Consider the following 16,093-nt stretch of genomic DNA (forward strand, 5'->3'; position numbering starts at 1 on the left):
ACCCTTTCAATTTTCCACCTAAAAATCCATATTATGGCTTATTTTTTGCGTCGCCAATTCTACTTTGCAGTGACAGTCATTTTACCCAAAAATGCACGGCGAAACTGGAAAAAAAATCATTGTGCGACAAAATCGAAGAAAAAACGCCATTTTGCAACTTTTGGGGGCTTCTGTTTCTACGCAATGCATATTTCGGTAAAAATTACTCCTTATTATCATTCTGTAGGTCCATACGGTGAAAATGATACCCTACTTATATAGGTTTGATTTTGTCGCACTTCTGGAAAAAATCATAACTACATGCAGGAAAATTTATACGTTTAAAAATGTCATCTTCTGACCCCCTATAACTTTTTTATTTTTCCACGTACAGGGCGGTATGAGGACTCATTTTTTGCGCCGTGATCTGAAGTTTTTATCGGTATGATTTTTGTTTTGATCGGACTTTTTGATCACTTTTTATTCATTTTTTAATGGTATAAAAAGTGACCAAAATACGCTTTTTTGGACTTTGGAATTTTTTTGCGCGTACGCCATTGACCGTGCGGTTTAATTAATGATATATTTTTATAGTTCAGACATTTACGCACGCGGCGATACCACATATGTTTATTTATATTTTTTTTTTACACGGTTTTATTTTTTTAAGGGAAAAGGGGGGTGATTCTAACTTTTATTAGGGAAGGGGTTAAATGACCTTTATTAACACTTTTTAAAAAAAAAATTTTTTTGCAGTGTTATAGGTCCCATAGGGACCTATAACATTGCACACACTGATCTTTTACACAGATCACAGGCGTGTATTAACACGCCTGTGATCAGTGTTATCGGCGCTTGACTGCTCCTGCCTGGATCTCAGGCACGGAGCAGTCATTCGCCGATCGGACACCGAGGAGGCAGGTAAGGGCCCTCCCGGTGTCCGGTCAGCTGTTCGGGACGTCGCGATTTCACTGCGGCGGTCCCGAACAGCCCGACTGAGCAGCCGGGTCACTTTCACTTTAGAAGCGGCGGTCAGCTTTGACCGCCGCTTCTAAAAGGTTAATACTGCACATCGCCGCGATCGGCGATATGTGGTATTAGCCGCGGGTCCCGGCCATTGGAGACAGACGCGATATGATGCGGGATCGCGGCGCGATCCCGCTTCATATCGCGGGAGCCGGCGCAGGACGTAAATATACGTCCTGCGTCGTTAAGGGGTTAAGGTTCACTTTACCCCTTGTTACGTTCCCCAATGGGTCTAGTTTCCAAAATGGTTTGCCATGTGTTTTTTTTTTTGCTGTTCTGGCACCATAGGGGCTTCCTAAATGAGACATGCCCCCAGAGCAAAATTTGCTTTCAAAAAGCCAAATGTGACTACTCCTCTTCTGAGACATGTAGTGCGCCAGCAGAGCACTTTTCACCCCCATATGGCGCATTTTCTGAATCGGGAGAAATTGGGCTTCAAATTTTGGGGGGTATTTTCTGCTATTACCCTTTTTAAAAATGTAAAATTTTTGGGAAAACAAGCATTTTAGGCAAAAATGTTTTAAATTTTTTTTTACATATGCAAAAGTCGTGAATCACCTGTGGTGTATTCAGGTTCACTTTACCCCTTGTTATGTTCTCCAAGGGGTTTAGTTTCCAAAATGGTATGCCATGTGGTTTTTTTTTTTTTCTGTTCTGGCACCATAGGGGCTTCCTAAAGGTGACATGCCCCCGAAAAACCATTTGTCACTCCTTCCCTTCTGAACCCTCTACTGCGCCCGCCAAACAATTAACATAGACATATAAGGTATGTGCTTACTCGAGAGAAATTGGGTTTCAAGTACCAGTAAAAATTTTCTCCTTTTTACCCCTTGCAAAAATTAAAAAATTGGGTCTACAAGAACATGCGAGTGTAAAAAATTAAGATTTAGAATTTTCTCCTTCACTTTGCTGCTATTCCTGTGAAACACCTAAAGGGTTAAAACACTTACTGAATGTCATTTTGAATACTTTGGAGGGTGCAATATTTATAATGGGGTCATTTTTGGGGTATTTCTAATATAAAGACCCTTCAAATCCACTTCAAAACTGAACTGGTCCCTGAAAAATAGTGAGTTTGAAAATTTTGTGAAAAATTGGAAAATTGCTGCTGAACTTTGAAGCCCTCTGGTGTCTTCCAAAAGTAAAAACTCATAAATTTTATGATGCAAACATAAAGAAGACATATTGTATTTGTGAATAAAAATAAAATTTATTTGGAATATCCATTTTTCTTACAAGCAGAAAGCTTCAAAGTTAGAAAAATGCTAAATTTTCAATTTTTTCATCAAATTTTGGAATTTTTCACCAAGAAATGATGCAATTTACCACAAAAAATTACCTCTATGTTAAAGTAGAATATGTCACGAAAAAACAATCTCTGAATCAGAATGATAACTAAAAGCATTCCAGAGTTATTAAGGTTTAAAGTGACAGTGGTCAGATTTGCAAAAAACGCTCTGGTCCTAAGGTGTAAAATGGCCTGGTCCTTAAGGGGTTATGGCTGAACGGCACGGCGGATCCTGGCACAGTAAGCATGGAACTGTTTAGCGTCCCCTGCACTACCAGCCAGTACCGCTGGTTAGTGCTGGGGAATAAAGCTGACAGTTTCGGTCTGTTGCACATTTTGGAATGGAGCGCTGACACAGATGTGATTTTAACCTTAGAGGCATGTCTAGCAGTGCATTATCTTTCAATAAGAGGTACACTGCCTGAAAGTAACCTCTGAGAGCCTTTATAGGGCAGCGGGGAAGCTGTTTTTCCCTTAATTAAAAGGTGCAGTTTTATTAGACACTAGATCTTTCGACTAGGCCTGAGTCATAACAGCATGCAGAGTTTGCAGCAACTCTAAATGTACCTCTATTAGGTGCTGTATAAGGTGTGGATGTCTCAGACCTTGCAAGACTGTTAAACTGATTGCACAGAGGCATATTCACAGTGTAGGATCAGTCCCAATGAGGTCACCTTATCTTGGTGGGATGGTCCAAACTATTTGGCCGCCAAATTGTGAGCTAAGTACCTCACTTTTTCATTTTTATTTTTTTTTGCATTATAGCTATACAGCATTTCATGTTTTATCTGTATTTTTGTGCTAGCAGTGTGCTGCTGTATTCTCCTGTTTATGTATATTCAGCCTAGCAGCGTGCACCTGTATGCCAGATCCATGCAGTAGTTTCGGTATCAGTATGTGCTGGCCAACTTATCCTTGTTTTTGTTATAACATAATATAATATATATATATATATATATATATATATATATATATATATATATATATATCTTTTTATTTATCTTTTTATTTATTTTTTGGTCAATGAGTGTTCATGAAATGCAGAACATTGTGTATGCATGCAGTAAGCCTTAAAGGGTACCTCTCATCAAATAAACTTTTGATATATTTTAGATTAATAAATGTTGAATAACTTTCCAATAGCATGTTAATGAAAAATATGCTTCTTTCTATTGTATTTTTCCCGATCAGTCCTGTCAGCAAGCATTTCTGACTCATGCTGGAGTCCTAAATACCCAGAGCTGCCAGCCTGCTTTGTTCACAGCCAAACAGGCTGTGAACAAAGCAGGCTGGCAGCTCTGAGTGTTCTCCTTTGTGAACAAAGCAGACTGGCAGCTTGTAGTGTTTAGGACTCCAGCATGAGTCTGAAATGCTTGCTGCCAGGACTGGTAGGGAGACCCCTAGTGGTCATTTCTTCAAAGTGGAAAATGAAATAGAAAGAAGCATATTTTTTAATAACATGTAATTGTAAAGTTATTCTGCATACATTAATCTATAATATATCAAAAGTTTTTTTGATGAGAGGTACCCTTTAAAACCATGCAGCTGTCCATTGTTAGGAGCAAAGCAAAAACTGAGTACCAAGAGAATCTTAACCCCTTAAGGACTCAGCGTTTTTCCATTTTCATTTTTTCCTCATCACCTTCTAAAATCATAATGCTTTCAATTTTGCACCTAAAAATCCATATGATTGCTTATTTTTTGCTCCACAAATTCTACTTTGAAGTGACATTAGCCATTTTACCAAAAAATCCACGGCGAAACTGGAAAAAAAAAATCATTGTGCGACAAAATTGAAGAAAAAATTTCATTTTGTACATTTTCGGGGCTTCCGTTTCTATGCAGTGCATTTTTTGGTCAAAATGACACCTTATTATTCTGTAGGTCCATACGGTTAAAATGATACCCTTCTTATATAGGTTTGATTTTGTCGCACTTCTGAAAAAATCATAACTACATGCAGGAAAATTTATACGTTTAAAATTGTCATCTTCTGACTCCTATAACTTTATTTTTCTGTGCACGGGCTGGTATGAGGGCTCATTTTGTGCGCCATGTGCTGAAGTTTTTATCAGTACCATTTTTGTGTTGATCAGACTTTTGAATCGCTTTCTATTAATTTTTTTATGATATAAAAAGTGACCAAAAATACGCTATTTTGGACTTTGGAATTTTTTTGCGCATACGCCATTGACCGTGCGGTTTAATTAATGATATTTTATATGTTCAGACTTTTACACACGCGGCGATACCACATGTTAATTTTTATTTACACAGTTTTTTTGTTTTTTATGGGAAAAGGGGGGCGATTCAAACTTTTATTAGGGAAGGGGTTAAATGACCTTTGTTAACTTTTTTTTCACTTTTTTTTTTTTTGCAGTGCTATAGCTCCCATAGGGACCTATAACACTACAGACACTGATCTCTTATGCTGATCCCTGCAAAGCCATAGCTTTGCACGGATCAGCGAGATAGGGGCTCGATTGCTCAAGCCTGTAGATCAGGCTTGGAGCAATCAAACCCCGATCGGACGCCACGGAGAGAGGTAAGGAGACCTCCGCCTGCGTCCCAGCTGATCGGAACATCGCAATTTTATCGTGATGTCCCGATCAGCCCGACTGAACTGCCGGGAAGCATTTACTTTCATTTTCAGACGCGGCGATCAACTTTGATCGCCGCGTTTGAAGGGTTAACAGCGCGCAGCACAACAATCGGTGCCGCGCGCTGTTAGCCCAGGGTCCCGGCTATCGTTAGCAGCCGGGACCGGCCCGGTGTGATGCGGGGTCATGGCGTGACTCAGTTTTTCGCACAGGGAACGGGCTCAGGGCATACAGGTACGCCCTGAGTCCTTAAGAGGTTAAAGGGGTACTCCGGTGGTAAATTTTTTTGACTATATGGCATCTTCTTTGTAAGTTTAGTATTTTTGCAATATACATACGTTATATGTTTTGGCAGCATGTATGTGTTTGTTGGGCAAGAAGTTCTGTAGTTCAGAGGGTTTTCTTTTACTGTTGTCCACAGTTCTGAGTCTCTGGTGGACAAGATGTCATGGCTCTTTTTTTTTCTCTGTCTGCATGAGAAATAAGCCACGCCCCCTCATCTCATCCAACTGAGTACACAGCTCCTCACTTCCCTTCCCCCTGCTCTGTTTTCTAAGGACACAGGTCTGCACAGGAGAAGGACCTCACAGAGAAGATAAGTGTTATCTGAAGGGGAGGATGAGAAGGTGCACGGGCTGGGGATGTATGGACTGCAGGGGAATAAATCTCATACTGGGAATGATCTCTATATGAGGAAGGGGGGGGGGGGGACTCCTGAATGACACATGCTGGGAGTTGTAGTCCCTGTTGTGCGTGTGAATGCTAGTGTTTACAAACCAGTGTGCCTCCAGCTGTTGCAAAACTACAACTCCCAGCATGCCCTGACAGACTTTGGGCATGCTGGGAGTTGTAGATTAGCAACAGCTGGAGGCACACTGGTTGGGAAACACTGTTCTAGCCTATTCAGCATCACATCATGTTACACCAGTGTTTCCCAACCAGTGTGCCTCCAGCTGTTGCAAAACTACAACTCCTAGCATGCCCAAAGGCTGTCAGGGCATGCTGGTAGTTGTAGTTTTGCAACACCTGGAGGCACCCTGGTTGGGAAACACTGGTGAATTCCCTACAGAGGTGGGGTGAACTACAACCCCCAGGAGACTACAGAGGCAGCATGCTGGTGTTATACTCTTGAATGCTGGGAGTTGTAGTCCCTTTTGTGTGTGTATGACAGTGTATCCCAACCAAGGCTGATTATATTAGTGTGCTATGTATAAGGGGTCTGACCCAGGAAAATAGTAGGATGGGTAAAGGGCGGAACAAAAACAAAAGGAGTCGCCCCAAACCAGCAAGGCATGTGGCATGCTGGGATTTGTAGTTTTCAGCACAGCAAGAAACAGGAAATAGAAGCAAAGATAGGAAAACAAAGTGGGGGATAAAAAGACAACAAAGAAAGGAAATAGAGTAGGCTAAACAACAAGAATAGAAATGAAAAAACAAATAGGGTAAGTCAAAAACGGAAAAACACATTGACCACCAGAGTACCCCTTTAATTGACAATTCAAGTAAAGTTGGAAATTGCTACAAAAGTTTAATTATTAGCAGGAGCTAAGATTTTAAGATGGAGCTATGCAATAAAATACCTTTTGGTTTCAGTATAATATGCCTAAACACAACTCAACTTATGTCATGTTAGGAGTGGTTTATAGGAGAAGTAAAGCAAATACATATACTGCAGCTACTTTAACTTCAGTTCCTGTCAAATTTGGATACGAAATCATCTGACGGTAAGCAAATGCACCACATAATTTTACTGTTCCACTCCGTGTTAATTGTCTAACATGACAATCTCTTCATTTTTGTTTCCCCCCCCTTCTTGCACACCAGTTGATTGTATTTAATATGAAGGAGCAAAACGAACATAAAAATTGAAATTGACAAAGACTTACAGGCATAGATCTTTTACTGAAGTTTTTGTTTCAAATTTAACAAACCACCACAAGGGACATTTCATACCTGTTCTGGTGACTTCAAGAACAAAAAGCTCTTATAAAGCAGTTTTATTAACAATTATACTTATACAACAGATTACAGCCAAACTGTAGTTACACAAACCATACAACATGCATGTTAAACATGTTTTTGTTCTTTTATGATAAGATTCTTGTGGGTTCCAAGTAAAAATGCAATAACTGTAACCCAGTCAGGGTTAATAACACATTGTGAATGACCAAGCTGCATTTTTACACTTTAACAAATTAAAAAATCTGTAGCAAACTCAGACATTAAATGGCTTATACTTTGGCACAAGATGAGCTGAACACACGCAGGAATTCATTACATAGGAGTTGACCAAATAGAAAAAGGCTCTTCTCCACATAGAGCTCATGTGCAATATGCTTTAGTCCTGTGTTCTTCCTTTTAATATTAATACATAAAAACCTCAAAGTAACTCAAGCATTACTATGGACTGCAACTGTTGTATGTTTGTTGGTATACCAGATGTTGCACTACAATGTCTGAATTTGTGTGTTCATTTTTACTATTTCCATAATCACTGCTTTTTATCAGAAAATATACATCTGTACAGCGTTAGCCAATGGACAGTAGTAAACAGTGACTCCTCATCAGTTACCTACAATTTATCTCTAAAGCATTACCAACATTTCAACTCACTATTAAGACATTTTCAGCCCGAAACCTAAGATTTAAAGATTGACCCCAAGAGGTCGCTAAAACGATTTTACTGTCTATCATTGGGGGGAAATCTGTCTTCAGTAACAGACAAAACGGATTACAAGTACGTAGTAAGGTGGTCCAAGTTCATGCTCCCACATTTACTGGCAATATAGAGGGACACAGCCAAGCAGTCCTGCAGTCAAAAATCCCTGGACAAGTCTCATCTTTATGGCGCTTACTGCTCGTGGATGTGTAGTGTGCATATAGCAGAGAGGAGTATACATGTATAGAAATTTTTTAAGAGATTTATCAAAACCTGTCCAGAGGAAAAGTTGCCCATAGCAACCAATTATATCACTTCTTTCCTTTTCCAAACCTTTTCAAAAATGAAAGAAGCGATCTGGTTGGTTGCTATGGGCAACTCAGCAACTTTTCCTCTGGACAGGTTTTGATAAATCTCCCCCTTTCTGTCCGTGGGTATTTGTATATATTTGCTGCAATGACTTGTGTGGTAGCCTGGGGTTGTAGGGTATATGGGGTGTAGCTGTGCAGTAACTAAAGGGGGCTTGTTTATCCCTTATCACTCGTGACACCAGGGTGAGGGCTCCTCTGTACAATCTTGTCCTATTGCCACCCTTCCCAAGAACGATAGGGAGGTATAATAAATGATTGTCCACAAGCGGAGGTTTTCAGAAAACTGTCGGAACTTTTACTGCAGCTTTTATGCAACATTAAACAGGAACAGTCTTTGTACAAGAGTCTATTAAGATCCTGACAGTTGGTTGGGACCGTGAGTTCTGAGTTTAGAAAAGGAATAAGTGTTGTTCCGCTGGATTTAGGGGATTGAGTTTAGGTCCAGCAGTCACACTAGCTTTAGCAGGGATTGATATCGTAACTCATGATTAGATTCAGGCTGAGGCTGGCAGGCTTCAGGCCTAAACTTGTCTTTGTAAGTTGCACGGATCACTTCTCTCTCTCCACTAGTCCGGAACCCAAGAGATAACGCTGCTTGCTTTGCAGCTCAGGAGCAAGAGAGCGATGATTGGCTGGCAGCTCCCTTATATGAGCAGGGGCTGGCTTTGAGCTCATTGGTCCATACCATCTGTCATTCACCTTAAAAGGAATGATGGTCTAACTATGTGACCACACACGTGACCTAGGAAGGTCCTTCAACGCACCTTACTAGAAATAACAGTCATGTGACCTAAGGTCCTACAACACTATAGAGATAATTAAACATACAATTATTTATACATGTAAACATCATAGAATTGCATAAGGAAGAGGCAACTAGGGGCTATCCCACTAGGAGGATGCTACTGGAACGAAGTAACTGACTTTGGGGACCACCATACAAGGTACGGTATACTATACGGTATCGGGACACCACACTTGCAAATGTCTATCCTACACATGGAGCCATAGCCATAAGAAAATGAGGGGCTTTAGCTTCTACACTTTTGAGAAATGGATTGAGGTGCATGCTCAAAGGGGTACTCCTGCCCTAAGACATCTTATGCCCTATCCAAAGGATAGAGGATAAAGATGTCTGATGGTGGGGGTCCCGCCACTGGGGATCCCCGCAATCTTTCATGCAGCACCCACCTGTCTCAGCTGCACGGAGCGACGATAGCTCCGTGTCTGAAGACTCACGATAACGGGGCCGGAGTGATGTCACGACTCCACCCTCTTATGACATCACACCCCGCCCCCTCAATGTAAGCCTATGGGAAGGGGCTATCGTCACTCTGTGCAGCTGAGACAGGTGGGTGCTGCATGAGAGATTGCGGGTGTCCCTAGCGGCCGGACCACTATCTTATTCCCTATCCTTTGGATAAGATGTCTGTCTTAGGGCTGGAGTACCCCTTTAAATTTAGCACTGCAGTCTAGGGATCAAACTGTTATCGGTTTGGCCGATATTATCGGCCGATCATCACGATTCTGGGCATTATCGGTATCGGCAATTACCTTGCCGATAATCCCCCGCCCCCCCCCGCACTGCCCCGTGACCGCCCCCCACCGAGCCGCCGCACCGCACCCCCCACCGCCTCCCCCATCCCCGGTTTTATTATTACCTGTTCTCGGGGCCCGGGGTCCACGCTACTTCTGGCTCCTGCTACGTCCTGCGTTACGCTGTGCGCAATGACGAGTGACGCGACGTCACCGTCAGTGCGCACAGTGACCGCTCAGGAGGACGCCACCGGAGCCAGATGTAGAGTGGACCCTGGGAACAGGTAATTATAAAACCGGGGATGGGGGAGGCAATGGGGCCGGGGCGGTGCGACGTGGGGCGGTGGGGGGTGCGGAGTGGCGGCGAGGGGGGCGGGTGAGATGTGGAGCAGTCGCGGTGGCGGTGATAGGACTCAGGACCCCCGGACAGGCAGGGGGAACGTAGCGGGTGGCGGAGGCGAGCTATGGCACCGCAAAAGCCGCTGCAGTTCATTGATTTAAAGCGCCCGCTTTAAATGAATGATCTGCAGCAGTGTCGCGGGGGGATAAATAGCCGATAACTTATACCGGAATATCGGTATAAGTTATCGGCTATCAGCCTTAACCTGCACCGATTATCGGTATCAGCCCTAAAAAAACAATATTGGTCGATCCCTACTGCAGTCCTGTATGTGTGACTACACGCAAAGCAATAGAGAGAAGTTCAAAGAACAGGTTAACAAACAAAAAATAAAAAAAGTAAACCTAAGTGAGATATTCATGTTTAGAACTATATTATACAGTGTGTGTGTATATATATATATTAGTTCTAAACATGAATATCTCAGGTTTGCTTTTTTTTTTTTTTTTTTTTTTTTGTTAACCTGTATATATATATATATATTTTTTTTTTTTTTTTGAAGGACAGAAAAGATAAAAGTCACTGACTATATAAGGTTCAGTTTTGACATGTCACAGCACACTTCACTCCCAACTTTGCGCAAAGTCCGGCTGATTCGCTTACCAGAATATAATGGAGCCCATGAGACTGACTGCAAACCAAGCCAGGTACTAAAGCACAGAATGCTCAGCACTGAGACCCTGACTGACTATAACTTTTAACAAGTCTGTACAGATCTGTATCAAAGCATAACATTTTTTGACATATCTCACAAATAGGAAGCCTTTAAAACAAATTTGGTGTTTATCCAGTCAGACAGAATCAACATGCAAGCGTATCCAGTAGCTTTACTGTAGCGTCACCAACGCACCACAAACCAATCAGCATATATATATATATATATATATATATATATATATATATATATATATATATATCTATATATATATCTATATCTCACAACATAGTTCTTTAAAGAAATAGAGCCATGACATTCTCATTCCTCAGTATCCTACTAGAACTACAATATCCTCTTCTCTACTAAATGCAAGGACACTAACCTAGGTGTGCCCATTCTGAAATGCAAATTCACTCAAACTATACGTTCCCATTAATACAGATGGATTTGACAACTTTCAATACATACAATAGTTTACAATTAAGGTAACAAATGGCAGACAGCTTGTTGATGGCTCTCCATCAAAGGAAGATCTGAAACAGAACCCAATGGTCAAATAAGAGGATTATTCTTAATTCATACTTAAAAAATTCTGTCAAACTAACCCCTTATGGACCAGGCCAATTTTCAGTGTAGTACCCAGCCATTTTTTTGTTATTTCCGTGTCCTCAGAAAGAATGAACCTGTCTATTCTTTCTGCGGAATCTACACGGAATGCATTACGGTTTATGATATGGAGCATTACCGTGTAGTCCTAGTGCCGGCATATTATGCTGGCGTCCGCTGTCTGCAGAATGTCCGCACAGAGATTTCAGAGGGCTATTCTTGCTGTCAAAGTAAACTCAAAACAGAGCACCACTGATGTATCCCATGATAAATTAATTGTGTCCATATAAAGCTGGTTCCATCTGTCATACATTGGATCCAACACTGATCAAATGCTTCTATCATAAACACATGAACCTGAGTCTAATGCTGACACCAGTATGCATGTACAATGGCCCCTTAAAAGGGGTACTCCGGTGGAAAAAATCTGTCAAAGTTACAGATTTTTAAATTACTTCTATTTAAAAATCTTACTCCTTCCAGTACGTTCCACAGGAAGTTCTTTTACGTGTGACCACAGTGCTCTCTGCCGACACCTCTGTCCATGTCAGGAACTGCCCAGAACAGGATAGGTTTGCTATGGGGATTTGTTCCTGCTCTGGACAGTTGCTGACATGGACAGAGGTGTCAGCAGAGAGCACTGTGGTCAGACTGAAAAGAACTACACAACTTCTTCTAGAGCATACAGCAGCTGATAAGTACTGGAAGGATTAAGATTTTTATATAAGATTAATAGAAACGGAAGTAATTTACAAAGCTGGCACAATAAAAAAATTTTTTTTTTTTTTAAAGTAAAAAAATAATAATAATTTCCACCAGGGTTCCACTTTAACTTACAATGGCCTCAGGTTACATGTTTAACATATAATGGTCTTTTCTGGACCACTGTAACTTCAGACCCTACTCAACATACAATGCTACGGACAGTGCAGATCTGCAAAATGTGCCAATGGCTTGAAGAACTGCAAGTGTGTATATATGCCTGGTTGTCTGGTAGTGCCTCCCTACAATACAGGGAGGTACTACATGTTCTGTACTACACTATACCTGTGCCAGGGTTAGCTTCACTAGGTTGGGGCGACTCCATGATTTACTCATTCCAGCAGCTTTTTTTTTCTTTTTTTTTTTTAATCCTCACTTTATCCTATTTATGACATTTTGTTGGCTTTTTTAATTATTTACCAGTTTTCCATGGAGTTATAGTTTTAGCAAACAATGGTTGCAACATACAATGTCACTGTGGAACCAATTAATACTGTAACTTGAAGGACCACTAAAATTGTGTTTGCCAACTGTTACATAAACATTCACAGTATTCACAAGTGCATTTTCTTTTTCTGTTTTTTTTTTTTAGAATGATTAAAGAAAGCATGGGAAACAATACAGAATGCCTAATGCCTAGTGCCTTTACCTCCACTGGTCTTCCTATGGTTTATGCACTGATGTTTTTACCAAGTATTTTTGGAAACATTATATCTCTCGTGATATTCAAAAGATTGAGCAGAAAAACATCTACACACATCTATCTTATTAACCTTGCCATCTCTAACATGGTTGTATCAACTGGTATGCCCTTCCAGATGGCCTACTACAGTCAAGCACAGTACTGGTCCTATAACTCTGGGCTGTGCTCCATTGTGTATCAGGCAGCAAGCATACTCACACATTGCAGTATGTGTGTGAGCTTTACCATTTTCTGCTGGATCGCAGTCAGTCGATACGCTACAATAATGAAGCATAAAACACGGATGCAGGTTAAACCTAAGACATCATATGAGAAAATTATATTCGGGCAAATTCTTAAAACATTCCAGAACCCCCAATTTGCCTTTTACTTGTGCACTGGTGTGTGGCTTAGTTTGCTTTTCCCAAACATCGCCTTTTTTCTGGTAAACCAGGATCTTGCACCAGATAAACACTGTTTCGCTAAAGAAGCACAAATTGTAGAGCAGAAATACAAGATTACTTCAGTCCTAGAGTCTACCTTTTTTTTCATATTCTTCCTGGTTGTATTGCTCTTTTATTACTTTTTTGTAAAGCATATACAACAGAGTCAAGCCAACAGCTGCATCGGGAAAAAACATCTAGTTTACAGCAAAGTAAAAAACAACATCATCGTTATAGTGACTCTACTACTGCTCTGCTTCACACCTTATCATCTCTCCAAGTTTCTCCTGGCAGGATTTGACTATTCACATGGATGCCAAAAGCTAAGTGCACTGATTGAAATAAAAAACTGTTGTTTGTGTCTAGCAGAGTTTCGAAGCTGTACGGACCCCATTGTTTATTTTGTCTTAGATGATACTTTTAAAAAGAATTTTCTACTTTTTTGTAAGAAATGTTCTAAAGATGAAGAGGTCAGTTCTTCAACAGCAAACAATCAATCCAATATTCAAACGCAAACATTATCTAGGAATATATGAAGCACAGTAACAAAGGAGTGCAGCGCCTAATGATAGGCTTAAAAAAAAAAATTTGAAAGTGGGGGTGTGGGGGTGGGGTTCGGCTTTGAGTGGTACTAAAAAATAAAAAGATGACCGATTTGGTACATAAAGATTGCAATTTTAAAAAGTCTGTTCATGCTTTCTGCAACTTCTGTCCCTTGCTTTTAACCATTAGAACATTTTTGTAACGATTTAAGGCGAGATACTGATGCATATTTTTCTGTTTTTAACGTCTGATTGGGGAATACTGAGTTACCTACACGTTTGTTACCTTTCACCATAACCGTGCGGATCTCTACAGAAATCACCTACACAGAAGAGGTAATGTCAGCCATAGTAGGGAAGACTGAAAACTGCATGATTTCAGGATACATACATGTATTAAAGATTTTAATATTTTTTTTCCTTGTAAATTTTTTTATTTATTCAAATAGATCACATTCTTAACATGCTTCTTTTATAGCAGTTGTGTAGGGATCCCCCCCCCCTTTTTAATGTATGGCTGGGGGTGATTTAAAAGTAAAGCAGTGAAACTCACCTGCCCTGTTCCCCTGCAGCTACCACTGACCCCTCCTGGTCCTTTCTCCTCAAAACTGCTTACTAGTTACTGTGTTGAGTGATCTCCGCAGGAACTTTCGACTTTAATAGCAACTACAGGGGATCAGGGTAGGTAGCAATTTGTGGAAACCGAATAGAATGATCTACTTCCTAAAAAGCGAATGTAACAGCTGGCACAAAGTAAAGACTTCATAAATATCATTACTACATGGAGCCAAACAGAGTTTTGGGACCTTGGTAAAAAAGTATGAGAAGCCTTAGGACTGGAAATATAATACAGTGGAATCTCCCAATAGCAGACATTCACGGGGGGGGACGAAGTGTCCGCTATTGAGAGATGTCCCCTATTGGGGGAAAAAAGTAGGGATTGACCGATATCGTTTTTTAGGGCCGATACCGATAATCGGTGGAGGTTAGGGCCGATAGCCGATAACTTATACCAATATTCCGGTATAAGTTATCGGCTATTTATCCCCCCGCAATACCGCTGCAAATCATTGATTTAAAGCGGGTGCTTTAAATCAATGCACTGCAGTGGCTTTTGCGGTGCCATAGGCCGCCGCCACCACCACCACCCGCTTCTCTCCCCCTACCTGTCAGGGTGGTCCGGGCCATCCATCGTTCCTGTAGTGTCCGGCGGCATTCCAGGTGGAGGGTGAACCGGTCAGGGCTGTCCTTCTCCGGCGGTCATCTCTCCACTCCGGGCAGGCTCCGGCCTAGTACGCTGCATAGACGCCGCTGCGCAGTGACGCCCGTGCACAGCGACGCACCTGACGTCACGGCGTAGCGGCGTCTATGCAGCGTACTAGGCCGGAGCCTGCCCGGAGTGGAGAAGATGACCGCCGGAGAAGAAGGACAGCCCGGACCGATTCACCCTTCACCCGGAATGCCTCCGGACACTACAGGAACGATGGATGGCCCGGACCACCCCCATTACGGGTAAGTTAATTTTTTTTTTTTTTTATTGACTCGGAGGGTGGAGGAGGGGCCCGACCGGTATAGCGGTATAGGCAAAAATCCATACCGGTATACCGCCCAGCATCACGGTGGGGGGTGCGACGCGGTGGGTCGGGCGGAGGGCGTTCGCGGTGCGGTGGGGGCATTATCGGCATGGTAATTGCCGATACCGATAATGCCCAAAATCGTGATTATCGGCCGATACAGATAATCAGTCGATCCCTAGAAAAAAGGCTCAAAAATCTTTATAAATGACGGAATACCATACTGTTCTCACTCCAGAATGTAATTACCTATAAAACAAGAAAGAGTGATATTACAGTAGAATCTCCCAGTGTCCCTAAATGTCCCCTTATCCTCCTCCCCTATATCATTTCATCCCCCCCTTTATACCCTGTGCCACCTTATTCCCCCATGCATTGTGCCAAATTACCCCCCCCTCCTTAACCCCTATACCACATAATTTCCCCTTAATACCCATATGTTGTCTCATTCCCCAATAATTTCCTTCTGTGAAAATTCATCACCCTCCTCTTTATGAAGTGGCACAGGGGGATAAAGGGGGAATTAAATGGCACGGGGGGGGGGGGGTGGAAGAGAGATCAAGAGGAAATGATGTGGCACAGGGGGTAATAAAGGAGAGGATGATTTGGCACGGGGGTCAGGGAAGGAGGGGGATGAATGGTATGGCCAGCGGATGTACAGAAGCAGGAGACCATTATTTAAACAATGGTCTTCTGCTTCAGTGCTGGGGCTGCTGCAGGGAGGCCTAGGCCCCTTACTGGGGTATTGGCTGAACCCCATGATAGCGGCCCTGTGTACAAGGTAGGGCCGGCACATAAGCCTGGTTGTCCCCTATTGGGAGTGTCCGCTATTGGGAATGTCCTCTATTCGGAGGGTGCAAATACATTAAAGTCTTATGGGACTGTGGGGGAATTTAAAATTGTCCACTATTGGGAGGTGTCCACTAAGGGAGATATTACTGTAGTATACCTTAAAAGTAACACATTA

General features: G+C 41.9%; 2 protein-coding genes across 11 annotated transcripts in view; one reads left to right on the forward strand and one right to left on the reverse strand.

The window, feature by feature from the left end:
• CASK (calcium/calmodulin dependent serine protein kinase) overlaps positions 1–16,093 on the reverse strand; it is a 349,672-nt gene that overhangs the window by 195,598 nt on the left and 137,981 nt on the right. The gene's annotated exons all lie outside the window — the stretch shown is intronic.
• Positions 6,603–13,565, forward strand: GPR82 (G protein-coupled receptor 82). Its single transcript, XM_056558164.1, has 2 exons — positions 6,603–6,617; positions 12,478–13,565. Exon 2 carries the CDS (start codon positions 12,479–12,481, stop codon positions 13,544–13,546), a length of 1,068 nt encoding a protein of 355 aa, XP_056414139.1. The 5' UTR covers positions 6,603–6,617; position 12,478; the 3' UTR covers positions 13,547–13,565.

Source organism: Hyla sarda, chromosome 2 (genome assembly GCF_029499605.1).
Source record: "Hyla sarda isolate aHylSar1 chromosome 2, aHylSar1.hap1, whole genome shotgun sequence".
Taxonomy (NCBI): domain Eukaryota; kingdom Metazoa; phylum Chordata; class Amphibia; order Anura; family Hylidae; genus Hyla; species Hyla sarda.